Source organism: Podarcis vaucheri (genome assembly GCF_965113315.1).
Source record: "Podarcis vaucheri genome assembly, chromosome: 5".
NCBI lineage: Eukaryota > Metazoa > Chordata > Lepidosauria > Squamata > Lacertidae > Podarcis > Podarcis vaucheri.
In genome coordinates, this window is record NC_138763.1 from 83,313,168 (window position 1) to 83,340,897 (window position 27,730).

A 27,730-nucleotide genomic window follows, 5' to 3' on the forward strand; every position below is an offset into this window, starting at 1 on the left:
TACCTCACAATCCGCGCGCGTCCCTTTGCGCGGGGAGGCGTCGGCGCGCGCCCCTTTCGCCACCCCAGCCCACGCTGAAGCGGCGGCTCTCGCCTCGAGAGGAGCCCCGTCCCTTCTCCGCCTCATCTCTTCACGCCTCGCATTTCACAAAGTACTTCGCTTCTGCTGTTGCTCTTTGGCAATAGCGACAAGCGGCACTTCGCCGAGTGTTGGAAGCGTTCCACATAACGGCCGTTTATCCACGCAACGGGCCTTGCAAGGCGTGACTGACGCTCAGAAAATACGGTGGCTTTTCAGAGGCCATCTGGTAAGTTAAATGGCTGAGATAGGATTTGTAATTAAGGCAGCAACTGAATCGCAGCTCATACGTACTCTGGTAGCGTCCGCAGCGTGTGGCTTGCCCCAAAGCATCCTGGGAAGTGTTGCTTACACCCTCACAGAACTCACCCTTAACAAACTACTATTCCCAACAGGTGTGCCAACTTGAATAAAATATGGTGGGGACGCACATGTAAGCCCCACCCACATGATCAATCATGTGATGCAGCATGCACACACTATTTGAACGGCAATGTCAATCAACTTGGGGGGGGGACCCAGTTCCCTCAAATATTTTATTGCAGGGGCCAAATGGACCTTGGCCGCTAAGAGTTGGCTCCTGTGATTCCCAGGAATATTGGGGGGAAGCCATGTGGATGTCACCTCTAACTTGGCCACCATCCATGCTATACCATCTCTTCAAATAAGCAACTTTTTTAGTTGGGGAATAAACTACCCATTTTTCCTCTCTGCTTTGTCTTTCTCCAGCACATTTCCAATCCTGTGACGATTGGCTTTGGGCGTTCAGCAGGGGTCTGTCTAATTCAGTATCTGCACAAAACCACTGGCTAAGATTGCCCAGCTCTGAATTGATCTGATTGTAGGGAAGCTGTGGGAATTCTGAATCAGCATCTGAAAGCAATGAAAGGAATGGATATGGCCTAACAAACTGGAGCTTATGCCAGACAAAATGGAATAATGGATGACAGGAGGCAGGTATGACCTAGGAAGCTGTTTTTCGCCTGTTTTTGGGTGGGGCTGTACTCTTCCAAAAGAAGCAGGTATGTAGCCTGGGGATATTTATGGATCCTGTCTTCTGCCTGGATAAGCAGGTGATACCTAGGCCAATATGTGGTCTTTCTTGGAGGAAGCTGATCTTGCTATTGTTACATAGGCCAGGCATAGGCAATCTCAGCCCTCCAGATGTTTTTGTCCTACAACTCCTATGATCCCTAGCTAGCAGGACCAGTGGTTGGGAATGATGGGAATTGTAGTCCAAAACATCTGGAGGGCCAAGTTTGCCTAAGCCTGACATAGGCCCATGCCATGGTTGTAGCCAGGGGAGTGCAGGTGGGGCAGATGCCCCCATCAAGTAAATAAATATACTTAACTGATCAATTGAGTCGCAGATAGCTCGATACCCCCCCAAAAAAAACCACAACACTCCTGCCCTCCCAACATAAATCCTGGCTACGCACATGGCCTCTGCCAGAGTACTATGATACATTTTACATGGGGCTGCCTGTTATAGTGTGGTTTTAGGCTTTGTAATTATGTTATAAGATACTATCCTTTTAAAAAATACATTGTGAGCCACTATGGGAGGGCTAATCCTTGAAAGATGGCTTATGTAGATCAACATCAATAAAACAAAGGTGTTCACAAACTTTCGTTGATGGCACAAAATGTGGAAGAAAGACCTGTGACGGGAACATGGTCATTTGACCTTCTTATGCCTATATGTACTTTATTAGCTGCACTGGGTTCCATTTTATTTGGGGGTCTAATTCATGGTGCTGGTTCTTGGTTTATTTTTTTTTTATAAAATTTTTATTAGTTTTACAAAAGTTTTTATAACAAACAAACATAAAAGAAAGACAAACAAACAAACAAATATAATTTCAAAATGTCCTTTCATAGACTTCTTTCCTCGGACTTCCCCATACCTCCCCTTTCTGCATCCTCATGTCCAAATTTTTATAGCAACTTATAAGTGTTTTTTCCCATCCTAATTCATCATAGTCCTTTCTTAATCTGATCTTATATTACTGCAACCCTTTCTCTCTGTAAAATCTCGACATTCTAAACTTCATCAAGTTTATAATAGTTCTTAAGATAAATCTTAAATTTCTTCCAATCTTCTTCCGCAGTCTCCTTTCCCTGGTCACGAATTCTGCTTGTCATTTCCGCCAATGTCATATAGTCAATCACTTTCATCTGCCATGGTGCTGGTTCTTGGTTTAAATGGTTTAGGATCTGATATCAGGAGGAATGTCTCCTGTCACAGGAACTGACTGAGGGAAGATAGTGAACGGCTAACTGCATTGTCTAGACTCCAGTGGAAATATTCTTAATTACGTCTTCGGAACAAGACCATTTGTTTTCTGCATACTACCCAGAAGAAGTTTCTTTTGTCTTAGACAAAAGTTGCCATATTTGTTCTAACTGGACTTTAGTGAACTTTAGTGAACAACTGCCATTAGCTTACAGTTAAGAGTTTATGATGTTGTTCTCAGGTTACTAGGCAGGTTTCCTATAAAAGGGAATTTAAGAGGACTGTGGCTGATTTCTCCATATTCAACCTCCTTTGCAACGTCTTTAGGGCTGCTGGAGTTAAAGTTCATTTGAAACTGAGAAAACTACTCCAACGGCTTTGAAAAACCACTCTTGATGTAACACCAGTCTAGAGTAAGACTTCTGAAACACGTTGCTTAATTTTAGTGTTATACAGTTTATTGTTCTTTCGTTGTGACATCCTATAATTTCTTCTTAGTTAAATTGCTAAATATACATACTGCCTTGTATAACTTGCAACGCTAGTAGTACCCACAAACTTCTTGACTGTTAAAGGTGAAAGTTACCAGTAAGTGCTGAAATGGTGTGTATATATATATATATATATATATATATATATTTAGAAGTAAGTCTGGAAGAACTGGTACAGCAGATGACTAGATTCCTTCTCGTATAAGTTACTCCTGAATTCAGGATCCTACTGGCCTTGAGACAAAGTGAATAACTAGGCAATTGGTTCTAGATTCAGGTAGGCAGCCGTGTTGGTCTGACGCAGCCAAAATAAATAAATAAATAATTGTCCAGTGGCACCTTAGAGACCAACTAAATTTGTTTTGGGTATAAGCTTTCGTGTGCTACTAGACATTGATTGATTGATTGATTGATTGATTGCAATTGGTGGCAGCAGTGCTGAGACTTTGGCACTGTGGAAGACTCCCATTTCCCCTTTTGATCCTGTTTAAAGTAATAGTGTTGGAGGCCTCAAGTAAAGGAAGAACCAAGCTCCTTAGGGCAGCTGTGGTGCATCATAGTGAATTATGTAGATTTGTGCTAGCACAGCTGAAGCTTATAGGATGGCAATGAGAATCAGCTGTTATTTCCAGCCAGAACCTAGTAGTCTGACTAGGATGAAAGCTCACCTAACAATCCTTTCAGGACCCAACATCAGCTGACAATGGAGAGCAGGCAGCAAGTAGAGGGTAAGTCTAGGCATTGCAGGGAACTGGGAGAGCCCCCAGAAAAACCAACAACCCAGGTATTGTTTTGTCAGTGGTTGGAATGGAACATCATTTAACTCCTAAATGATGAAGCAGAGCTCTTAAGTGTCTGCCCTCTATCCCATCCCTCACCTGTAAGCTAGGCAGAGCCCTGGCTTGAAACTATGCACTGCAGAGATGCTGGGTGACCGCTGGCTGTGTATTTTCCCAGTCAGGAACTTTGGGGTGGTGGTGGGGGGCTTAGCAGTTAGTGAATTAGTGGAGGTACACCAGATTTTTTTGCTTTGGGAATTTAGGACCCTGGCCTTAGGGGCAGAGACAGACATGGTACCTTTTCTGTCTCTGCCCCTAAGGCCAGGGTCCTAAATTCCCAAAGCAAAGTTTGCTTATTGTTAATTCATTGTATTTTTATTGCTTTTATGAAAATATTTGCATAGTTTATTGTGTCAGCATTGTGAGGATGCGTTCTTTATCTGTTTGTTTGCTTTTGTTGGCAGTAGGAGAGGTTGGAGCACCCAGAGCATGCTTAGTTGCATTTAGTTGATTGCAGTGAGGGGTTTTTTTGTGTGTGTGTTTGTTGGGTCAGATTAGCCATAGCAATTTGTATGCTGTTGGGGTGGGAGTTATGTTATTGTGTTGTGGGGCTGTATATGTAATAAAGGGGAGCCATACTAGGGTGAGGGCATCCTTGTTTGTCCTTGTGTTCGTTTCAATCTGTTGGTTAGCTTTTCTAGTAGGACTGTTTCCCATGTACCAGTGATATTATTTTGTTTTATAATGTAGGATGGTAGCAATTATTTACCCTCAGGCAGGGCTGAAGGATAATGCAGTGTTTCAGGAGACACTTGCTATCACAGATCTCTACAGACCCTCTCTTCCTCACAGAAGTGGTCTGTAGTATCAAAGGATGGCAACATAACACTTGTCTTTATATCCACTTACATACCATGAAGCACATTTCTAATCATGCTACAGCTGCTGCTGCTAAATGTTTCTGTGATAGTGGGATCTGCCTCATGCTGTTACACCAAGGAAATGCAAAGTTTCCCGTGTAAGAACAATGCTACATTTTGTGATTTACACCCATGTTGTCTTCATTGAACCCCACCTTGATCTCCTATTTCCAAATGTAACCGCTTCCAGTATTGAGCCCTACCAATTAAGATCAACTGTTTTTTTAACTAAAAAATGGAAATGATTCCATCTCTTTGAATTGTTAGTGGAACTATGAAAAAGATATGTGTTCAGAATAGAGGTGCACTAGTTCAGTCTGTTGGCATTTTTGTTTTTATGATAGAGTGGAAAGGAGAAGATGATATATTACTAAAATAAAGGCTTTTTACATCCTAAAAGATAACAAATGGGAGAACAGTACAGTGGTACCTCAGGTTAAGAACTTAATTCATTCTGGAAGTCCGTTCTTAACCTGAAACTTTTCTTAACCTGAGGTACCACTTTCGCTAATGTGGCCTCCTGCTGCCTCTGCATGGCTGCTGCACGATTTCTGTTCTCATCTTGAAGCAAAGTTCTTAACCCGAGGTACTATTTCTGGGTTAGCGGAGTCTGTAACCTGAAGCGTCTGTAACCTGAGGTACCACTGTAAATGCAAAGTGGAGGTAGGAACAGATACCTGGTAGTAAACTGAAAAATAATTGAAGAAGAAGATTCAACTCTAAAAAAGCAGTGCTTTTAGTAAAGAAGTGTTTCCAAGGCAGCATAGATTGCGCTCTGCTTTTTGGGAGCTGTCAGAAAGTCATTAGCTTGATTTGCCAGAGGGGCCTTTTACAAAATTCCATGGTTCAGACCTTAATGGTAGAATAACTCCAGCAATGATCCCCATGTGATGCTGCTTTTATTGTTGTAAATTAGTCATGAGCAGCAAAGCCAAAATGTGCAAGTAATAATTTTGAAAATGTTCATGAAATCTGTTTCAATACACTTTACAATTCCTGAGCTGTTATGTCATAAATCCCCATCTGGAATTTGATGCTGCATGTTTAATTTTTTTTAAATACAAATATTGTTGAAGTCTAGTAAGTCGTGTAGAATTATAATGAAATAGGCTGCACAAGGCTTGCATCCTTCAGGATCAGAAGCGCCCCCCCCACCTGCACAGATCAAATAAGCCAGGTGGAGGTGCTAGTTCCCTCCACCCTTTCCCTGTAGTATGAGGCTTGGCATTGTTTTGCACTCCCCATTTCCCTGAGTAAGCTGGATGTCAATGGGCACTTTTTTACAAGCTCTGCTTCCTTGTGCTGAAGGTGTATTGGACAGTTGTGAAGTTTTATATACAAATATGAAAGCTGAGTACAAGGGAGCAGATAAGCACTCAGAGAGACGGGGCTAGTTTGTAAGTCATCTGTTGCAACATGCTTCCTCTAGAAAGCTATTCTGCTGCACTGTGCATGCTTTACTGCTGTCTAGATTGGGATGAAGATACCTGGGGGATTTCCTCCTCCACATCAACCTACCTGTGCATGCATATCGTTCTTAGTGCACTCCTATATGTGCCACTGCCATCTAAGATGAGGCAAGTGTCACTGGAGAGAAGGCCTGTTCAGTTGTGCCATCCAACTGACGGAAGATGTTTTTAGCTTTCCCATTACATAATACAGTAGTGCTACTTCCCTTAAAGGAGCCATTATTCTGAATAAAACATTTTCAGGCTGGTAGTACCTTGGGAAGAAGACATTTGTCAGCAGTGCAGCTCTGTTTTCACCGCACTCTCACTAGGGAGACTTGTCTGACACATTCACCTTTTTATTTGCCATACTTTCACTATTTTGTGTTCTTATGCTCCTTTGATTATTCTGCTTTCATCTTATCATTGGATTTCAATTCCACAATGTTCTGGAAATATTTGTATGGAAGGGGAGGTGTCTCCCTGCTTTGTATTTGGTAGTGCTACATCAAAGGGCTCTATTTATTTCCTCATCCTCTTTTGAATTGACTAGTCTCACATGTAAAGGGCGGGGGGAGCTTGCCTGGTTTTTTTATTTATAGTTATATTGCTGATGGTTAGGTACACCAACTCAGGGATCTCTTTCTCTCTTACACAGACAGAGTTTAGGATTTTGTTTTCCTTTCAAGCTGTAAAGTCTAGACCAGAGTTTCACAAACTTGGGTCTCTCCAGTTGTTTTTGGACTACAGTTCCCATCATTCCTGACCACTGGTCCTGCTAGCTAAGAATGATGGGAGTTGTTTCTGCATTCTGGTGCTCTAGTACTGTGTTTAAAATTTCAGATTAAAACTGCAGAGTGGAAGGAAAGGAGGACCTTTTTCTGCCACCCCACTTCCAGCTGCCTCAGCATGGAAGTTGAAGTCTCCCAGAACCAGCAGTCTGGGAGTCCTCAACGCCGCCTCTGAGACCAGCTCTTTCAGCTCAGGCAGGGAGACTGCTTGACAGCGAGATGGGCGGTAAACCAGCAGAATCCCTAATCTGTCCCAATTGCCCAGTTTAATAGAACTCACTCCCAAATAAATTCTCAGGGCTGAAGCTTCAATGCCCAAACTCTCTTCTTGTTGGTTGGTTTTCAAAGAGGAAAACAATACTATCTTGGCCCATTTCAGTTAGGGTTTAGGCTCAGTTTGGGCACAGAAACTGCTTTGATTGCTCTGTATGATGACCTCTGTCGAGAGACACACACAAGGGAAACATGTCCCTGCTAATTCTTCTTTTGATACCATTGACCATGGTATCCTGAAGGTAGGAGTCTATCAATTAATGAAGATGATCATCCAAATGTCATAGACCAAATGGAGCAAACAGCACGCGGACCTAGTGGTGGGAGGAAAAAATCCTTAAATAAGAGACACGGGGGAATGATTAATGGACTTCAATGTCTGTACAATAATGCGCAAAGCATGGGAAATAAACAAGATGAGCTTGAGCTCTTGGTACAGCAAACTAAATATGACATAATAGGCATCACTGAAACCTGGTGGGATAAGTCCCACGATTGGAATGTAATAATGGGGGGATACAATCTATTTCAGAGAAACAGACCAGACAAGAAAGGAGGAGGAGTGGCGTTATATGTCAGGGATGTGTATACCTGTGAAGAGATCCAAGATTTAGAACCTCAAAGCCAAAGTGAGAGCATTTGGGTCAAAATTAAGGGAGAGAAGAATAACAGAGACCTCATTGTGGGAGTTTACTATAGATCCCCAAGCCAAACGGAGGACATAGATGATGCCTTCCTGGAACAGATGGCCAAGCATGCAAAAGGAAGGGAGATAGTAGTAATGGGGGACTTCAATTACCCGGATATTTGTTGGACGTCAAACTCAGCCAAGAGCATAAGGTCAAACAGATTCCTCACTGGCCTTGCAGACAACTTCATTGTCCAGAAAGTGGGAGAAGCAACAAGAGGAACAGCCATTTTAGATCTGGTCCTAACCAATGTTGATGACCTGGTTAGTGGGGTAGATGTGGAAGGATCATTAGGCGCGAGTGATCATGCTCTTCTGAAGTTTACTATACAGCGGAAAGGAGCAGCCAAGCATACTAGGACTCAATTTCTTGACTTTAAGAAAGCCGACTTCATAAAACTTAGGGAAGTGCTGGGTGAGATCCCATGGACAGCAATACTTAAAGGAAAGGGAGTTCATGATGGCTGGGAGTTTGTTAAGAGGGAGATAGTAAAAGCACAACGACAGGCAATACCAATGAGACGGAAACATGGAAGGTGCCTAAAGAAGCCAGGGTGGCTATCTAAAGAACTTTTAACTGAATTAAGATTAAAAAAGGATGTGTACAAAAAATGGAAAAGGGGGGAAACCACCAAAGAGGAATTCAAACAAATAGCCAGCACGTGTAGACACAAAGTCAGAAAAGCTAAAGCACAGAATGAACTCAGGCTTGCTAGAGAGGTTAAAAGCAACAAAAAAGGCTTTTATGGGTATGTTCGTAGCAAAAGGAAGAACAAAGAAACTGTGGGGTCACTCAGAGGAGAAGATGGTGAAATGCAAACAGGGGACACAGAAAGGGCTGAACTACTCAATGCCTTCTTTGCCTCAGTCTTCTCCGATAAAGAAAACAATGCCCGACCTGAAGAATTTGGAGCAAATGATTCAGCAAAGGAAACACAGCCCAGAATAACTAAGGAGATAGTACAAGAATATTTGGCTAGTTTAGATGTATTCAAGTCTCCAGGGCCAGATGAACTGCATCCAAGAGTATTAAAAGAACTGGCAGATGTGATCTCAGAACCACTGGCAGTCATCTTTGAGAATTCCTGGAGAACAGGCGAAGTCCCGGCAGACTGGAGGAGGGCAAATGTTGTCCCTATTTTCAAAAAGGGGAAAAGAGAGGACCCAAATAATTACCGCCCAGTCAGTCTGACATCAATACCAGGGAAGATTCTGGAGCAGATCATTAAGCAAACAGTCTGTGAGCACCTAGAAAGGAATGCTGTGATCACCAATAGTCAGCATGGATTTCTGAAAAATAAGTCATGTCAGACTAACCTGATCTCGTTTTTTGACAGAATTACAAGCCTGGTAGATGAAGGGAACGCAGTGGATGTAGCCTACCTTGATTTCAGCAAGGCATTTGACAAGGTGCCCCATGATATTCTTGTAAAGAAGCTGGTAAAATGCGGTCTTGACTATGCTACCACTCAGTGGATTTGTAACTGGCTGACTGACCGAACCCAAAGGGTACTCATCAATGGTTCCTCTTCATCCTGGAGAAGAGTGACTAGTGGGGTGCCACAGGGTTCTGTCTTGGGCCCGGTCTTATTCAACATCTTTATCAACGACTTGGATGATGGACTCAAGGGCATCCTGATCAAATTTGCAGATGACACCAAACTGGGAGGGGTGGCTAACACCCCAGAGGACAGGATCACACTTCAAAACGACCTTGACAGATTAGAGAACTGGGCAAAAACAAACAAGATGAATTTTAACAGGGAGAAATGTAAAGTATTGCACTTGGGCAAAAAAAAATGAGAGGCACAAATACAAGATGGGTGACACCTGGCTTGAGAGCAGTACATGTGAAAAGGATCTAGGAGTCTTGGTTGACCACAAACTTGACATGAGCCAACAGTGTGACGCGGCAGCTAAAAAAGCCAATGCAATTCTGGGCTGCATCAATAGGAGTATAGCATCTAGATCAAGGGAAGTAATAGTGCCACTGTATTCTGCTCTGGTCAGACCTCACCTGGAGTACTGTGTCCAGTTCTGGGCACCACAATTCAAGAGGGACACTGACAAACTGGAACGTGTCCAGAGGAGGGCAACCAAAATGGTCAAAGGCCTGGAAACAATGCCTTATGAGGAACGGCTAAGGGAGCTGGGCATGTTTAGCCTGGAGAAGAGGAGGTTAAGGGGTGATATGATAGCCATGTTCAAATATATAAAAGGATGTCACATAGAGGAGGGAGAAAGGTTGTTTTCTGCTGCTCCAGAGAAGCGGACACGGAGCAATGGATCCAAACTACAAGAAAGAAGATTCCACCTAAACATTAGGAAGAACTTCCTGACAGTAAGAGCTGTTCGACAGTGGAATTTGCTGCCAAGGAGTGTGGTGGAGTCTCCTACTTTAGAGGTCTTTAAGCAGAGGCTTGACAACCATATGTCAGGAGTGCTCTGATGGTGTTTCCTGCTTGGCAGGGGGTTGGACTCGATGGCCCTTGTGGTCTCTTCCAACTCTATGATTCTATGATTCTATGATCCTTCTGGAGTGACTGTCTGAACTAAGGGTGGGTGGCACCGCTTTGCGGTGGTTCCAGTCCTACTTGGATGGTCATTCCCAAAGGGTATTGCTTGGGTAATGGTTTTCAGCCCGTGGAACCTTCAATGTGGAGTTCCACAGGGATCAATCCTAACCCCCACATTTTTTAACATCTATATGAAACCACTGGGGGTGTGATTATCCGGAGGTTCAGAGTATGTTGTCAGTAGTATGCTGATGATATTCAGCTCTATTTCTCCTTTACATCTTCAGGTGAGGCAGTGAAAGTGCTGGACCAGTGTCTTGCCTTGGTAACGGACTGGATGAGATCCAACAAACTGAATCTCAATCCAGATAGGACTTGAGGCACTGTTAGTGGGTGGTTCCCTAGAGCGGATGGGTGGGTGGGAGGTCGCCTGATATTGATGGGGTTACACTTCCTCTGAAGGAGCAGGTTCATAGCTTGGGGGTACTCCTGGATCCTTTGGTGTCGCTTGAGGCTCAGGTGGCCCAGAGTGCCTTCCATCAGCTTCGGCTTGTGGCCCAAGCTATGCCCCTAGTAGTTCGGGATAGCCTAACTACTGTTGTCTATGCTCTGGTAACCTCATGGTTAGATGACTGCAATGTGTTATATGTAGGGCTGCCTCTGGAGACTGTTCAGAAAATTCAGCTAGTATAGAATTCAGCAGTCAGGTTGCTCACTGGAGCAAGACGGTTTGAGCATATTACACAGATCCTGGTCCAACTGTACTGGCTACCAATTAGTTTCTGGGCCCAATTCAAAGTGCTGGTTTTTACCTTTAAAGCTTTAAACGGCTCAGGACCACAATGCTTCAAGGATCGCCTCTTTCCCTATGAACCTACCCAGACCCCTGAGATCAACTTCTGAGGGGCTTCTTCATGTGCCTACTCCTCTAGAGGTCCGGAGGGTGGCAACACAAGAATGGGACTTCTCTGCAGTGGCTCATCTGTGGAATGCTCTCCCCATGGAAGTTCGCCTGGCGCCTTCATAATACACCTTTAAGAGCCAAGGGAAAACATTCATTTTTAACCAGGCCTTTGGTTGATTTGACTGACATCCTATGCCCTTTTAAAGTGTGTGTGTGTGTGGGGGTTATTGGGTTGTTTTTATTTTGATTATATTTTTTGTGGTTTTATATTTTGATTTTGTCCTGTGAACCGCCCTGAAACCTCTGGGTATAGGGCAGTATATAAATTCAATAAATAATAATAATAATAATAATAATAATAATAATAATAATAATAATAATTAATAATAGAGTATAAAATTACAAAAATTAGCATAGGGCAGGTCCATGGATTTTTTTTTGTTAAAAAGCAGTCATACTTGTGAAGCACTGATGTAGGTAATTGCTGACTTACCCCAGTTTAAGTGCTTTTCTTCCACATGCCTAACTACTGAAAGCATGGGCCTATTTCTTTAGCCTGCAGTCTCTCGTTTTCTGCTGCTTCCCCCTTTTACCTCCACAGCATGGCTGTTTTTCTGGACCACACCCTTTCCACCTTTCAGCCAATCCCACAATCCCACTTCTATTGCCTTCTCTAGATTTTTTTTTTTTTTAGGTTCATATATACTTTGGTCCTTCCCATATGTCACCTGGCCAGGTGACAGCCATGACAGAGTAACATAAATGCGAATTAGGCTTTCCTATTGTCAAATACAGAACAGCGTATGTACATAGCTCTGGTTTCTAGAACTGACCATCCTAATTTCTGGATTACAGCCCATGTATGCAATATGACATCTTTTAATTTAACTGGCTCATTTGAAAAAGTTTAAGAAAAGAGGAGTCTGCAGAAATATTCTCAGCTCAGAAAGAATCCTTAGCTGCTTTACTGTGAATGGTTAATACATTCCCTGTTCTGAATCCACATCTATGTCCCCTTCTTCCATTCCTACAGTTAAATCTATTTTTGGCCCTAGATGTTAACAAAAACAACTAATATGCATGGCTATGAAACAGAATATGTGGAGTTGCCTGATTTTAAAATGAACGTGCAGAAAGAGTGCCATTATTATAAACATATTTTTGAGTGTCAGGCGGAAGTAACTAAAATAACACCATCAGTGTTTAAGCATTTCTTCAGCTATTGTGCTAGGAAATGCAAGGTTCCACAACAGTGATTTGTGCGCTTGAAAGAACTGCCGGATTTGTGACAAAATGAGGTCACTAAGTCATGCTTTAGCAAAGCACATATGAAAACTTAGCGAATCTGCAACAACACCCACAATTAGATTATGAGCTCATCATTGTATACAATCCTTGGTCAAGGTACTCCCCCAACAGAGCTGAAATTTGCTTCAGACGGAGTGCAAAGGACCTTGGTTATTTGGGGTGGGGTGTCTGAGAAAAGAGCATTTTCTGTAGTAGTTTGCTTATAAATGCTGTTTGCTACTTTTGGCCATTGCTGAAGCTAGCCAAAGTAGCTGCACATTCTTTCTCCTTCTACATGAATCCAGTTGCTGTGATTCATTTGAACTGCATGGAGGTAGCAAGGGTAGCTCTGCTTGTAATATGGAATATATACCTACCCTCATGGAGTTTGTCTTTGTTGGTTCTTCTGCAAAGAATTCATAGAATTGTAGAGTTGGAAGAAAGCTCAAGGGTCATCTTGTCCAACACCCTTCTATGCAGGAATCTCAGCAAAAGCATCCATGACAGCCAGCCATCCAACCTCTGCTTAAAAACCTCCAAGGAAAGACAGTCCAACCTCCTGAGACCATTCCACTGTTGAACAGCTGTCACAAAGTTCTTCCTGATGTTTAGCCAGAATGTCCTTTCTTGTAACTTGAAGCCATTTGTTTGAGTCCTCCTCTCCAGAGGAGGAGAAAACAAGCTTGCTCCACTCTTCCATGTGACAGCCCTTTAGTTATTTGAAGATGGCTATCGGATCTCCTCCCATTCCTCTTTTCCAGGCTAAACATACCCATCTCCTTCAATGGGGGAGGGATGGTGTCCCATCACCAGTAATGAAGAAAAATTTAATTGCCATGCTAATTTGCTTCTGTACATGGAGTGGAGGGGGGTGCATCTTTGTCTCGGGCAGCAAAATGTATTGGGGTGGTTAGTGGCTGCATAAGGACCAAAAAATGAATAGCAAATGATATGGAATACCTTCTGTCCTCTAAAAGATTAACTACTGACTATAAGATGTATCAGATTCAGTGCTTTGCTTACTTCAAGAGTATAGGACAGCCATTCATACCATAAAATAAAAAGGTAAAGGTACCCCTGCCCGAACGGGCCAGTCTTGACAGACTCTGGGGTTTGTGCGCCCATCTCACATCTATTGGCCGGGGGCCAGCGCTGTCCGCAGACACTTCCGGGTCACGTGGCCAGCGTGACAAAGCTGCTCTGGCGAGCCAGTGCAGCACACGGAACGCCGTTTACCTTCCCGCTGGTAAGCGGTACCTATTTATCTACTTGCACCCGGGGGTGCTTTCGAACTGCTAGGTGGGCAGGCGCTGGGACCGAGCAGCGGGAGCGCACCCCGCCGCGGGGATTCGAACCGCCGACCTTTCGATCGGCAAGCCCTAGGCGCTGAGGCTTTAGCCCACAGCGCCACCCGCGTCCCATAAAATACTGGAATAGAAAAACGGGGTATTATCCACATGCTGTAATTGTTGCAAAATGAGGATCAAGTATTCCGTTCGGAAGCTGCTATGCCTGGGAATACTCATCTCATGGGAAATCAGATAGTTGTGACTATTCCCAGGGAATATACTGTATTTACTCAAATCTAATGTGCGCCTTAATTATCACAACGTAATTTGGCCAAAAAAGGTGAGCATTAAAAGGAAAAGGTAAAGGATCCCTGACAGTTAAGTCCAGTCGCGAACGACTCTGGGGTTGCGGTACTCATCTCGCTTTACTGGCCGAGGGAGCCAACGTTTGTCCGCAGACAGTTTTTCTGGGTCATGTGGCCAGCATGACTAAGCCACTTCTGGCAAAACCAGAGCAGTGCACAGAAATGCCGCTTACCTTCCTACTGGAGCGGTACCTATTTACCTATTTGCACTTTGACGTGCTTTCGAACTGCTAGGTTGGCAGGAGCTGGGACCGAGCAACAGGAGCTCCTGTGGCAGGGATTCGAAATGCCGACCTTCCAATCAGCAAGCCCAAGAGGCACAGTGGTTTAGACCACAGCACCACCCATGTATATGATTTCTCCTTAATTCTAGTAAGAAAGGCAGATACAGATGGTACAGTTCAGATCCAGCTCTTTGGTATTCAAGAACAGGATGCAGCAAAAGCAGAGTAGGAGGAAAGCAAAGGTGATCTGTATTTAGCAGGAGGAAGTGCTCTCTTTGTTGGTCAGAAGTGTGGTCAAGCTTAGATCCAAAAGGTTTTTATAAAGCTCATATATTGGTTTGCTGTCTGTCCTTCCTTCCTTTGACTTGGGTTAGGTGTTGACACACACCAGCAATACCCACTGTGGGTTTGAGTCCTTACAAATAATTCCTCTCAACAACAATGAAGTAGCAAGCCTATGACATTTACATTTTTATTATTTGAGATGATTGCTTGTTACAGTATAATCAGGGCTGTTTCACATCTCTGTAGGCAGTTATCTTTTATTGTAAACACAGTGTCTAGCGTAGTAGTTAGCTTACAGAACAATAAGTTTAACCTGTCCCTTTGTCTGAGAACAGGCTTACTTTCAAACAATCTAATCCTGTTGAGGTGTTCAGACCTCTTGCATTAAAAGAGTGGTTACAGTTTTTGGCAATCTGACTCATTGATTTCTGGAATATGGGACATGTAAAAGAGACACACAGAACTACATAGCTGAAACCCAAGAGACAGAAGCAATACTTTGGTATAATTTTTTGATTATGCAAGAGTATCCAAAAAGGATAAACACATTGAGTTAACATTCCAGCATTCCCCTTCCTTAACATTGTAACTTCATAACAAAATACAGTAACATAATGCCGTGTGTATCAAACATTTTATCTAACCTCTGCAGGAGTCAGATTATCTTCCAGAACACCACACTAAAGTTAAAACATCACATCAATTATTAGCTTTACTCTCAAAAAAAACAAAACCCAAACCCTTAGACATATTAGCCATATGGACAGAAAAAAGAAAAAAGAAAGAAAAAGAGTAAAGACTACATTGAATAAAAAGTTTTGTCTGCACATGATTCACAAGAAAATAAGTGTGAAAATTAAAAGTTCTCCAGGGGTTAATGCAAGAGGAGGTCCCTATTACCTGTTGTTAAAAACAAGGAACTGGCCTTGGGAAGGTGTGCTTTCTTTTGCAGGCTGTTTCTCCTTCACCACAACCAGTTTGTCACCACCAACGTTAACTCTGGCTAACCAGGATTCCCATTTTTACCATGGTCTGAAAGACGTTTGAAGAGGGATTCGAATCCTGGGATATGGGGAACCCTGTTTAACATTAACCATGGTGAACATTGGTGATCCAAACCATGTAAATGCAATTAAGGGGGAGGGAGGCTGCACACAATTCTAAGCCTGACTCCCAGTGTATCAACCATTCTTAACAGGGAACCAGTGCTGTGTCTGCATTGTCCCATATGGTTGTGCAATTGGGTTGCAGAAAGTAAGAGTTTTGAGCCGAAAGGACAAAAACCCTCTGGGCATGACTGCTAACCAGGTTCCTTGGCTTCAGCTCATTTCAAAACATCCTGAGCAGATTTTGAGACATCAGTAAAATGGACGTAAAGAAAAAAGTTGTGTCGGGTGGGCACTCTGTAGGTCAAGTCTATTAAAGTATATCTGATATCAAAAACTTTCCATTGTGCTAAAGTTAAGAATAGTTTAACCCTGATTTTTCAACAAAAACCTCTTTTCCCATTAAGATGGAACAATATATTTCTATAGGGTTCCAAGACTTGAAAAGTTGAATCTCAGCACGGACTAGAATCGTTCAATGTCTTGGTCCCCAAACCCCATTAACTCAGGATTTGTTACTGCCAACAACATGGTAACACGTAACGCTACAGCAAACTCAGGAATTTTTTTAAAGAGAAAATTGTTCCCATCATGTAATTTGTGCTTCATGCTTGGATCAGTTTGCTTTTTCTTAGCAATGACCATAGAGATAGCAGTTTATATAGTGAAACAACAGTGGTCCTCCCCTGCCCCCACCCTCTTCATATCCATTCCAGAACTGGGTCTTTGCCCTGAACATTGTTAAGTAGGAAGGTCCTACTGCGTAAAAACACAGCTACCAAAATGGACTGCTTGGAGAATGGCAAAAACCAACGGAGGAATTGAAACTATCATGTGACCCAGTTTGATACAACTTTAAAAGGGGGCAGGGAGTCAATTATAGTATTCATCACACGAGAGAGAAGACACTTTAGGTACTACCCAAAAGTAAGAGGAACATTTCCCATTCTAGATGTTCCTGTAGCTTCAACCAGTTGTTACTATGCAAAGAATGAGCCAAAGGGAAGGCCGTTCTTTGGACATTTGCTCCCCTCCTGAGTCCATTACCTTTTTTTTTTTACCAAGAAACTGTTAACTATCAAACTTGTCCATAAATTTTGCCGCTGAGGGTGAAACCATCCAGTTAGCATATACACTATCATTTGCATATCTTGAAAACACAGACTTAGGGCCATCGCATCTTGTGAGTGGAACGGGGCTCTCCTCAGGCCAGTTCGGGTATGACATGCCTAAAAATGAAAACAGATAATTTTTTCTGCACTGAAGAACCAAAACTTCATGTGCAGACAGTAAGGCCCTTGGCAAAACTCCCTTAAACAATTGCAAGCCAAACTACAAAATATCCCCACCACCACAAAAAGAAGAAAAGAAAAGAAAACACAAGAAAACCAAACAGATAACTGTGTTTGAAAGGCACTGAAGCACAGGTTGCAGTGAAGGCCAAAACAATGAAAAATAAAGTGCTCTCCTGATATATATCCCCAGTACAAGCTCCTGATAGGTCTTTGGATCTCACAATGTTGTATCTTCATGGGAATACAGCAGATTGGTTATTGCAATGGAGTATTCCTGTGGTAAATAAAGTGCTCAAAGCAGTAGTAAGCCTACATAGTCTTCCATTCTGACAAGTTTAAATACTTAGCATGCATGTTTCACTCCTAAAAACATTCATCCCACTGAAGTCAATAGGATGTATGTACATAAGCATATATATTTTTAATGGGCCCTGGAACAGCTTCCACAGGCCAGTGAATGTCTCATGAATGTCAGATTTGATTCTCGCTCTTCTTCCTGAATCACCTAATTGTTTCTGTTTAGTTTGGGGGGTGGGGCAGGACTACTCCTTGCAAGGATGCCTTGAAGTCTAAGACACAAATAAATCTCCAAGTATTTCTTTTGGAACCTGAATATAACAACTATGGTCTACTCTAGACTATTCAAGGGGCATTCAATTAAATCATTGACTTCGTAAAGATTAGCCTGGTACATAAGCCATCTTAAAAACATGCCCATTAATTTAAGAGTCTAACTATGAATTGAAGAACGGGGGCTCCAATATTAGGCTCCAAATCAGTACCTCAATGCTGACAAATAAAAATATGGGCAAAGGGGGAAAGCCACATGGCTTGAATTATAGCAATTTGAAAGCATTAAATGGCATGTAGAGCATTTAATTACAAGACCAAAAAATGTAGGAGTTTTGGCAAGAACCATCTTTACTGTCCATCTCACCACCACAATATTAAAGCACATTCCTTTTAAGACACTTGCGACAACATTCAAAACATGGCTTAGATGTTGACATTTTCATGAGAAACCAAAAGCATGTGAAAACAGAAGAGGTTGCTTTCATGTGGTCCTCACCAATTCAGCTTCCAATGAAATACAGAGCTGTACTTGCTCTACTCTGACTTCTCTGCATTGTAAGCTGACTCTTTTAGACTTCCCTTCTCTGCCCCCACCCTAAATTCCACTACTTAGTAAGCAGCCATGGCTGACTGGGAACTTAAAATATACAGGCAACAGTTGAAATTCAGGAATCCATCAGAATAAAAACAAGAACTATTATGCAATGGACTCTTAACAGTGAAATGTGAGGGGAAGGGGGGAATAAAAATCTTCAAGTAGTAAAAAAAAAGTTACCTAAAATTAGAGATGCCATATTAAATGATGCACTTGAAGTGCTCTCAATTCCATGGATACCGAAAAAGTATAGTTTTAATTGAATATTTGCTAGCATTTTTCTAAACTTCCCCTGAGAGTACTTCCCTGATCTAGGAATTAGTTTTTTTCTTTATTATACAATATATATTTAGTAAAGTTGCACGTTTTCACATCCTTTTTCTTTAAAAAAAAATTTAAAAAATTAAACACAGCTGCAGAACCGGCTAAAGTAAGAACCTAATGCAGAGTTTTGACAGTGACAAATGAAAGGAAAAGAAAGACTTGCCAAGCAAATTTTGACTGATTTCATTCAGACAAATAACGCTCTAAAGGATATTACAGAGAGTGTGAGGACAATGCAGAAGAAAATCACTTTGGGTGTGTGTGTTGCTAGAATCTAGTAAATGCATGTGAAATTCTACCATAGAGTTTGTTTTCAATCCATGTGGAAGGGAGGGTTCGAGGGAGGGGAGCATTATTACAATCCACGAGGGGTGTCTCCTCTTCTGAGAGTCCATCATCATATAGCAAGGAGTCGGATGGGGTGGAAGCTGCAAGGTCTAAGTAGTCCTAAACAGATTTAAGAAAAGAGAGAGGAGGGATTAGGGTTGGTTGAGAGTGCAGCTCTTTGGCTATCATTTCTATCCACATTTCTCACCATTTAAACTGAGCACTAAAGGATCAGTATGGATGAGATCATCACCAACCTGCTTTCTGCAAGAATGGTATCCTTGGCAACACATTTGTTTGGAGTAACACTAGACATGCTTCTTTAGACATATGCTCAATTACAGCTCCCCATGAGCGATGTCCTTTGCCAGCAAGTTAACATAGTGAGTCTGGCAGGCAGACTTGGAAAATGTTGTGCCTCTTCCAGGATAGCAGAAGCGTTCCGAGTATGATTATCAGCATGGCACAGAAGCTCCTCTGAGCAATTGGGAACCATTTCAGAAGCAATGGATTTATTTGATGAATCTGGTACGTTGGGAAAGGGTTACTGCTGGAATCAGGAAGATTCCAGCCCCCTAGAAAGGGTAATGCCCCCTCTTTTCTGTGAAATTTCAGAAACAGCCACAGCTGGACATAAGATGCTAGGTGAGGTGGTGTAGTGATACAGTAAAGTTCTAATAGTAATTATTTAGAATAGGACCACAAAAGAAGATTGTTGCCTTCATTACATGCTTATAAGCTTCCAGGAGGAATCCGGTTAGCCACTGTTGAAATCAGACTTTTGGCCTGCTCCATCAGATCTCATGTTCATGAGACAAGGTCTACCTGACTACCATATTTGGGAAGAAGAATACTTTATCATCATCATCATATTTATAAAATTTGTATACTACCTTTCATCTGAGGATCACAGGGTGGTATACAATATAAAATCACAAATATATAACATTCTAACAAACAAAAACAATACCCCCCACCCCAGTTTCAAAGCTATAGTTTGTTGAATCAGCCAAAGGCCTGGGAGAAGAGGAATGCTTTTTTCCTGGCACCTAACAATACCTAACAAAGGAGCAAGGCAAGCATCCCTGGGGAGAGCATTCTACAAATGGGGAACCCCCGCAGAAAAGACCCATTCTCATGTTGCCACCCTCTGGACCTCTTGTGGAGGCATGCAAAGAAGGGCCTCTGGCGATAACTGCAGGGTCTGGGTCAGTTCATGCGGGGAGAGGTGGCCTTTGAAGTATTGAGGTCCTGAGCAGTTTAAGGCTTTATAGGTAAAATCAACACTTTGCATTGGCAGCCAGTGAGAAGTGGTTTTACCAGTGCCCCCTTCAAGCGGGCAGGGACCACTCCCTCTTGCAAGAAGGCCTTCATCATCTCCCTGGCCCAGTCAGCTGTCCCCTCCCTGCTAGCAAGGGGCAAGGGTCCACAGCACAAGTGGTTTTCCTGACTCATTGAAAAAATCACAAACATTACTTGTGAGTTGATTACTCTGGAATGGACTTCCTTGCATTGTGAAGCTTTGCTTTTTGAATCATTTGGATTTCTTAAAATCCCTTTATTCCTTATGAATATCTGGACTGTGCACTGTTAGGTCCAACTCCCTACTCACGGCATAGTATTGCCCTTCCTGGAAAACTGCGTCTTGGAGTAGTGTGTGTGTATTTATAACTATAAACTCTTCTGAGAGGCAGTTAATGAACACATTAACTACACTTACCAAGTATGCAAATAGCTATTTGTTGCTGCAGAGCGTGATGAACCAGATGTCCTGATAGTTAAGGTTTGGTCAGCCTGACATTCTAGTTTCTTAAAAAGCTTGAAAATCCAGTTTGGGAAATCAGCAGGGTCTATTTTATGGGTACCTCTGTCCATCATACACAGCAGCTTGCCGGACCTTTTCCTCTGGCCATGTATTTTTCCATGTAAATGCTAGTACCTATTTGCACAAGCTTACCTGAGCGATTTTTCTCAAGCCCAGCATCTTACCATCGTGCAGAATTTTGATTAGTTTACTCGTCAAGGAGTGGGGAGATACTTACACTTTGCCAGTCCTGTAGAGTTTGGATTTGGGGAGGGGAAGGTTCATTTAGCAAATACTTGGATAAAGCACCTATGGACTAGATGAAGCTACTCCAGGCTGGCAAGAGAGGTGTGTCCTCCCAAACCTGTTTTTCGATGCCATTTTGAATAAATTGCCATTTTGGAAATGACTTTAAAAGGACTCCTAGAAATCAAGTAACCGAGCCTGACTGTGCTTGGCCTTTTATATTAACCTTTTAAGAAGAAAGTTTGCGTTTTATCGAGACTTTTGTTTAAAACATGTTTTTCACAGAACAGTATTTTTGATTAATTTGGTGAGCCACTTTGGGGATTCCAGTAAAAAAAACAAAATACAAACCTAACAAAACCTACTTTTTCTCTGCTGCACTAATCGACCTCTGGATTTTGACATTTTGCATCTATCTACACTTAAATGATCTGTTGTTCTCTACTTAATGAGAAATAGGTATTTGGGTTTTACGTGAATGAATGACAGCCCAATTCCCTCAGCTAAGTGAAGCTAGGACTGCAGCAGGACACATCCCCAAATGCCTAGAGCCTTAAAGGAAAACTTTTGGGCAGTGATCAGCAATAACTAACATATATTTCATAAAAGTATATATCTAATCTGAGGGGGCAGTCAATGAGGTTGGTATAATTCAGCACAGGTTTCTCACATGCAAATGCAGTTTTCCACGTCTCCCCTTCAACTAGAAGGAAATGAGGTTGGGCAGGAATGTGCTCCTCTTCTTCCTTGGTCAAATTCCAAGCTTCTAATGGGGCTTCTGTGGCTTGAAAAACTCTTCTCCAGCAGCTGCTGCTCACAGTTAGCTCTGTTTGTCAAGGAGTACCAATGAGCCAAAGCCCACCCACATCAGCTCTTCTGATTGGGGGGCGAGGGCAGAGATCACAGGGCCTTGTAAAGAACTGGAGCTGGCTGTGAGCAGCAGCTGCCAGAAGAAACAGTTTTAAAGGCACCAAAGCTTTCAGAGGAACTGGGGGAAGGGTATCTTAACGCAGCCCATAAACTTCCAACACTTTGGTCAGATGAGGGTACATCACTTAGAAAACAAGGGACTTGAAACCTGAATGCAGGTATAAGCCAGTTACTTCTTTACAGGAGTTTGATCTTCAGCTACTCATTTATTTAGTTATTTAGCTTTTACAACTAGACAAAGAAAACTGTTGTAGAATTTTCCTTCCATGGCAATTTGTGAAACAGACTCAAGTCGCTTATGAGCAAATAACCTGGGCTTGCCCCATAAATGGCCATTTAAGAGGGGGGCACAGGTAATCTTGTCTCTGGTGAATGCAGCATGTGTTCTCAAAACACCTGTTTGTTGCAATCATATGTTGCTGCAAACAGGTAAATGAGTGGTGTCTAGGGTCAAAAGGAACATAAAAGTTTAATACCAAGTGAATATAAGTGCCTTTTTGCACATTAAGGTTTGTTGGTGTATATAAAAAATGTAATCAGCCACCAAAAAAAGCTTTTTGTGATATGCAATTGCATCCCTTCCTCTGAACCATCAACCTCCTCTCATTAGGTAGGGCTTCCCAATTTCAAATATCCCCCGTTTGGACTCTTATTTGATCTCATTCTTTTCAAAGATGAATCATTCTTTGAAAGATGAATTCTTTTCAAAGGTGAAAAATGGACAATGTCTTACCAATTACTGGTATGTAAATCCTTGCACTGGAAAATCTTTCCAACTTTCCTTCATGCACAGTGATAAAGCCTGAAAGGCACTTACCCTACTCTTTACCATCATTTTCTCTAATTCTTTGCTGATCTCAGCAAATGTCGGCCTCTTATCTGGTTCTTGTTTCCAGCAGCGAAGCATCAGATTGTACCTTCAGGAAGACACATATTGATTAATACAAATACTTTGTGGAGATGCTTCACATGCACAAATGGACCCAAACATTTAGCAGTGGCAACAGCGCCAGAGTAATCAAAGTGTCTACACCAAGGAGGGGAAACTCCACCCCATGGGCTGAATGCAACCTGTGGGGTCTCCCCTCCTTATCTGACCTCAATCCAGGAGTTAGGTTGGGTTTTTTAAATGTTACCACTGGTGACAATGGAAGTGTTTTTTAAAATTTTAACTGCCCTGCAGGGGGACGGTATCTTCATGGAGACCACAGCAATGGAGAGAAATATTAACTCTTCACTCCCTACTGACTGTGCTCACCATTAAGATCACACCCCCGCTAAGCAATTAAGCTTGAAAAACCCTCTAATACCTAATTGCTGTATGTGTGTAGACATGTGAGAATTTCAGGTGAGTTTCCACTACTGTGACATTGCCCACCCCTCAGAAGGTTAGCCACACAAGGGAATGTGACTCTCTGGCTCAAAAAAAAATAAAATGGTTTCTTATCCTCCTCCTCTACACAAAACCCTTGGCTAACTTGTATAAACAAGCTGCTTCTACTCAGATCACGTAGTGATCAACAAGGAAGTGGCAAGCAGGCAGAGACAGGGTGCTATTGGGACATCTAATTTCTAATTTATACAGACTGCAGAATTCAATTTTATCATTGTGTGATCTTCATTGTTTTTTGTTTTAAAAAAGTGAAGAATCCATGCAAAGCTGCCTACTGCCTTTCCCCAGGACTGAGGGAGAAGCAGGAGCCTGCACAGAGAGTTGGCTGTTTGGAACAGCCAGGAAGATAAGATACCGTAACAAGCAACCCATTTATGGTTAAATTGCTTTTGGATCCAATGTTTTTGGTGGTGGCTAAAAAAAAAAAAAAAAATCCGTTGTAAGATGCCTTTCAGCCTGCAAGTTAAAGCAGGTTTGTCTGAGCCAAAAACTAAGCCACTGTGTAAGCGAATGAAGAAACAAACTTACTCGCAGCCCTAAAAGCACTCATTGGTGTCCTTCAAATGCTCTATAGTGGCATGGGTGCTGCCTTTTCCGCAAGCAGCTCCTATGTGGCTGGTGTACCATTTGAACGACTCAGCCATCTCTTAACCATAGAATTACACCCTTGTATATAATTGGCTCCCCAAGGAAAAACGATGGTTGCATATGAATAGCCTATCCTGCCATGGGTGTGTTGATCTGAGGCAAGAATTTTTGGGTATGCTCAACTTCTGTTTTGAATTGTCTGATGGGTACATTATCCTGCCTCCCCCAAATGCATCAGTGAATATATTTTTCACCTAGCTCCAGCTCATATCTTTGGTCTATTTATATGTCAGTTTTATGTTCACTGCTTCACAATTCATTATGATGGCAAGGTGTGACACCTCCTCTTTGTTTTTCTAAACTCACTCAAGCTACATCTTCAAGACCTTCTGTCTGGAAAAGACCTAAATCAGAGCAGCTGATCATAATATTTTATTGGTATAATCAACTAATGGAATCTCTTTGATTAGCAATGCTGACAGCTTGATGCTACTTACATTTCTTCACTGCAGTTTTCTGGCTTCTCCATTCTATAGCCTGTTTTTAAGAGGTTAAATAGTCTCTCAGGCGCAATACCTGGATAAGGGTTACCTCCCAGAGTGACTATCTCCCACAGCAGAACTCCAAATGACCATCTGAGAACAAAAGAAAGGAATATTTACTGGAAGCATTAAGGTAATGGGCTTACACTGAAGTTTACTCCAGCCTCCACACTGCACATCAGTTGTGCACTGGTGAAACTAAATCTACATATCTGATGAAGCTGATTGTTTTCTAGAATTCGCTTTCACACTGAAAAATCTATGGGGTTGTATACAACTAAGTTTTACTCAGAATAGATAAAAGTTAGTCATTTGCATTAATTTCAATGGGTCTACTCTAAATATGACTAATGATGGATACAACCCAATGTTCTATTGCAACTTCGCTGAACTGCATGCTGCAATTGTGCATTTAACTTAAAAAAGGAAAAGCTTTATTTTAGCTCTCAAATAACTAGGATCAACAATCCTAGTCACAAAACACAATCCAGAGAAAGGGAGACACGGCTATTTCCCTTAAATCAGTGGCTCCAATCCTCTATTCAAAGGGCTGCCCTGCTTATGTCTAATTAAAAGATAACCATAAGAAAGGAGAGTGGGCACCTTGAAGTTGCCCCTCAACAGTTAGCACCTGGGCAGCAAACAGATCAGGCACACAGATCACTTGGCCACAGTATTCCCCACAATGGTGAGATGTACTGTACAGTGGAACCTCAGCTGTCAAATGTAATCCATTCCGGAAGACCGTTCAACTTCAGAAACGTTCGACAACGGAGGCTCAAAGGACAGTCTGTACAATCCATTGAGAAAATAGAGAAATGCGCCTCGGAAGCATTTGCTTCCAGGTTGTCAGCGTTTGAAAGCTAAAATGTTTGACTTCCGAAGTGTTTGACAACCAAGGTTCCACTGTAGTTCTATTTAAGGTATAGGCATTATTTATAAATGTGCAACTGTACATAGAGAAAGATGTATGTATCTATTAGCACATGCAAAATTTAGGCAAACTTGTACTCTCTCTCTTTCTTCTTCTTCTTTTGTAATGTGCAAGTGACTGCCCTGTAACCAAAGTGATTAACAGTGCATTTTTCTAATGAGCTGTATGAGATTGAATGTGTTCTAAGTGGCTGGGACTTTTTCAACACTTTTAAGCTTTGCAGTCACAAGCTGTATTAAACTAACTAGGATGGGATTCCTCCTGAAATTTTTGGCAACTGAAACCTTTTTCATTCTGCTTCATAAATTTTAAGAAATTACTTCGGTAAGGAACTGGTTTGCAAAAATGGTTGCATAACTGAACTGCTTGCCTCATTTGGTCATATGATTTTTTTACATTCTTTTCTTAACCAGACCATTATTATTAGCATGGAAAGAAACTTTCTGCAACTTCCTTGATGTTTGGTTTAATTAATTAAGTCAGATAACATTTCACAGAGTTTTTGAAGTCCATCTGTTCCCTTTATATGCCTTTTATTTGAATCTGTGCCTCTTCCACACAGTTTTATCATTCTCTCTATGATGATGCCAAACAGGGTTTACAGTAATTTGAATTTTATTTCTAAGGTTCTCCCTTGTTTGTGTAAAAACAGTTTGCCACAGAATTAGTTATAGCATTGGAGGAGTCCTTATGGGTCATGTTAGTTAGTTAGTTAGTTAGTATACTAACCTATACCTATTCCAAGCTCCTCAATTTATTTATTGCATTTTGTGTTGCTTTTCGTTGAAGATCTGCCACTCCCCATGTCCCTCACCATTTTATGCTGCTATCACCCAGGATCACCCAGTTGTCAATCATCTGACATCATAATGGCCTGCCCACCTATATTAAGTTAGCCAGGGGTGGGGGGTAGACATTGACCAAGCAGGATTGATGTGTAGCATTGATTCATTCTTGCTATCTTCTGGTTTCAGGTGCACATATAGCTGATCCAACCACATCTTTACCTTCCCAGCAACTGACTTCACATGGGACATCAGGTGTAGGACAGGTAGGTGTGGGTTTGGGGAAATGGTCTGGTGGACCAAATTGGAAGGCCTGGCGGGCCAAATCTGGCCCAAAGGCCAAAGGTTCCCCAGCCCTGTGTAACTTGTGATTTATCATGCTTTATGTTTGCCTTAGACCTGTTCACTGCTAAATAGCACATTTCAATCAGATAACTGAGACACAAGAGTTGTATTGTCATTATCTGACCAACATTGTTTCCCACAGTTGCCAGTTCACATGGAGGTGATGCTGCCCTTCCATGCTTCTGTAGTTGAAGGTTCCACAGAAGGGTCACAAACACGTTGATAAATTCAGGTGACTGATTTGCAGGGATGTTTAGCACTAAATGAATGTTGGCCACCTATAGTTCTAATTAACTGATCAGTGCACATTGCCAAAACACCGTTCCTTAGCATGATTCACGCTGAGAGACATGGACTTGAATGAACACTTGCACAAAGTAACGTCACCAGCAGAATACATGTTAAATAGTCAGATTGTATTTGTTAAGCTCCCCTCATTAGCTGGTGGAAAGTCTCCCCCCCCCCCACCCCCCGGTACAGTTCAAGGTGGCTATTTCCCAGCATTCTGTGGTTACTTCTGCTGGTCACTGGAATATGAGCAAAAAGCTTGCTAAGTACAAAAGAATTCTTCATGCCCAGAACCCAGCACAGTTCTTCAAACTGCATTCCGAGGGCCACACAAGTCCTGACACCTAACATCCTGGGAATGTGACCTCATACTAAAGAAACCACAATTTCTCAGGCGGAGTCTATTTCATTTCACAGATACAGAACATTACTGAGGCAAGGAGAGAGAAAACTGGAATGCCAGCAAAAGGAAAATGGACAAAAACCCTGTGATTTCTGAAGGGTAAATTCACCAGCTTGCATTCAAGAAAGCCTCTGTGCTTCATAATGGCACAAAAGAGAGAAAGTGGCGTGGCTCAAGCTTCTCCCACCAAGAGCTATGTATGTCCTCAGATCCTCCACTTTAGACAAACATTAAAGATAGAGGTTTACTGGTTGTGTATGAAATCTGATGAGCTGCAATTCTTTGCAGGGCAAAATAGCACATTGGGGAGCTGGGGGTCAGAGACAATGCACTACAATGGACAGTAGGTTCAAGGGTGGACCTATCATGTAATCTAAAGATTATGCGGTGGCATCAAGTGATTAAAGGTTCCCCCCTTCATCATTACAGCGTTGTGGCAAGAGTGACCTGTCCCTCTGCTAGCATCTCATTTGGTGGGGAAGGGGAAAGAAAACAGGGTGCTAGACAAAGAGAAAATGGGTGGCTATGCCCACTTTTGGCTCCATCCCTGCCTATTGTGGGCATGCAGCCTTGACAGATTGCCCTCAAGCATAGGATGGCTCAGTCAGTACAGAATGAGATTCTTAATCTCAGGGTCCTGGGTTTGAGCCCACATTAGACAAAAGATTCCTGCATTGC

The 27,730-nt window shown here is 42.2% G+C and overlaps 2 protein-coding genes and 1 long non-coding RNA gene across 10 annotated transcripts in view; 1 reads left to right on the forward strand and 2 right to left on the reverse strand.

Annotated features, from left to right (window-relative positions):
* Positions 1–261, reverse strand: part of CSGALNACT2 (chondroitin sulfate N-acetylgalactosaminyltransferase 2) — a 33,323-nt gene extending 33,062 nt beyond the window's left edge. The window contains exon 1 of the mRNA XM_082222451.1: positions 4–261. The gene's annotated coding sequence lies outside the window, so the exon portion shown is untranslated. The remainder of the gene's footprint in view (positions 1–3) is intronic.
* LOC309532300 lies at positions 261–27,315 on the forward strand. The gene is made up of 4 exons (XR_014219716.1): positions 261–307; positions 924–1,035; positions 26,206–26,282; positions 27,067–27,315. It is a non-coding gene; the product is annotated as an uncharacterized lncRNA (long non-coding RNA).
* Positions 14,748–27,730, reverse strand: part of RET (ret proto-oncogene) — a 125,995-nt gene continuing 113,012 nt past the window's right edge. For all 8 annotated transcript variants that reach the window (XM_082222315.1, XM_082222316.1, XM_082222319.1 and 5 more), the window contains 4 exons: positions 24,253–24,390; positions 22,592–22,691; positions 18,767–18,914; positions 14,748–16,909 (listed from right to left, as the gene is read on the reverse strand). In XM_082222315.1, the coding sequence (XP_082078441.1) occupies positions 16,752–16,909; positions 18,767–18,914; positions 22,592–22,691; positions 24,253–24,390 (544 nt within the window). In that variant the 3' untranslated portion in view covers positions 14,748–16,751. The remainder of the gene's footprint in view (positions 16,910–18,766; positions 18,915–22,591; positions 22,692–24,252; positions 24,391–27,730) is intronic.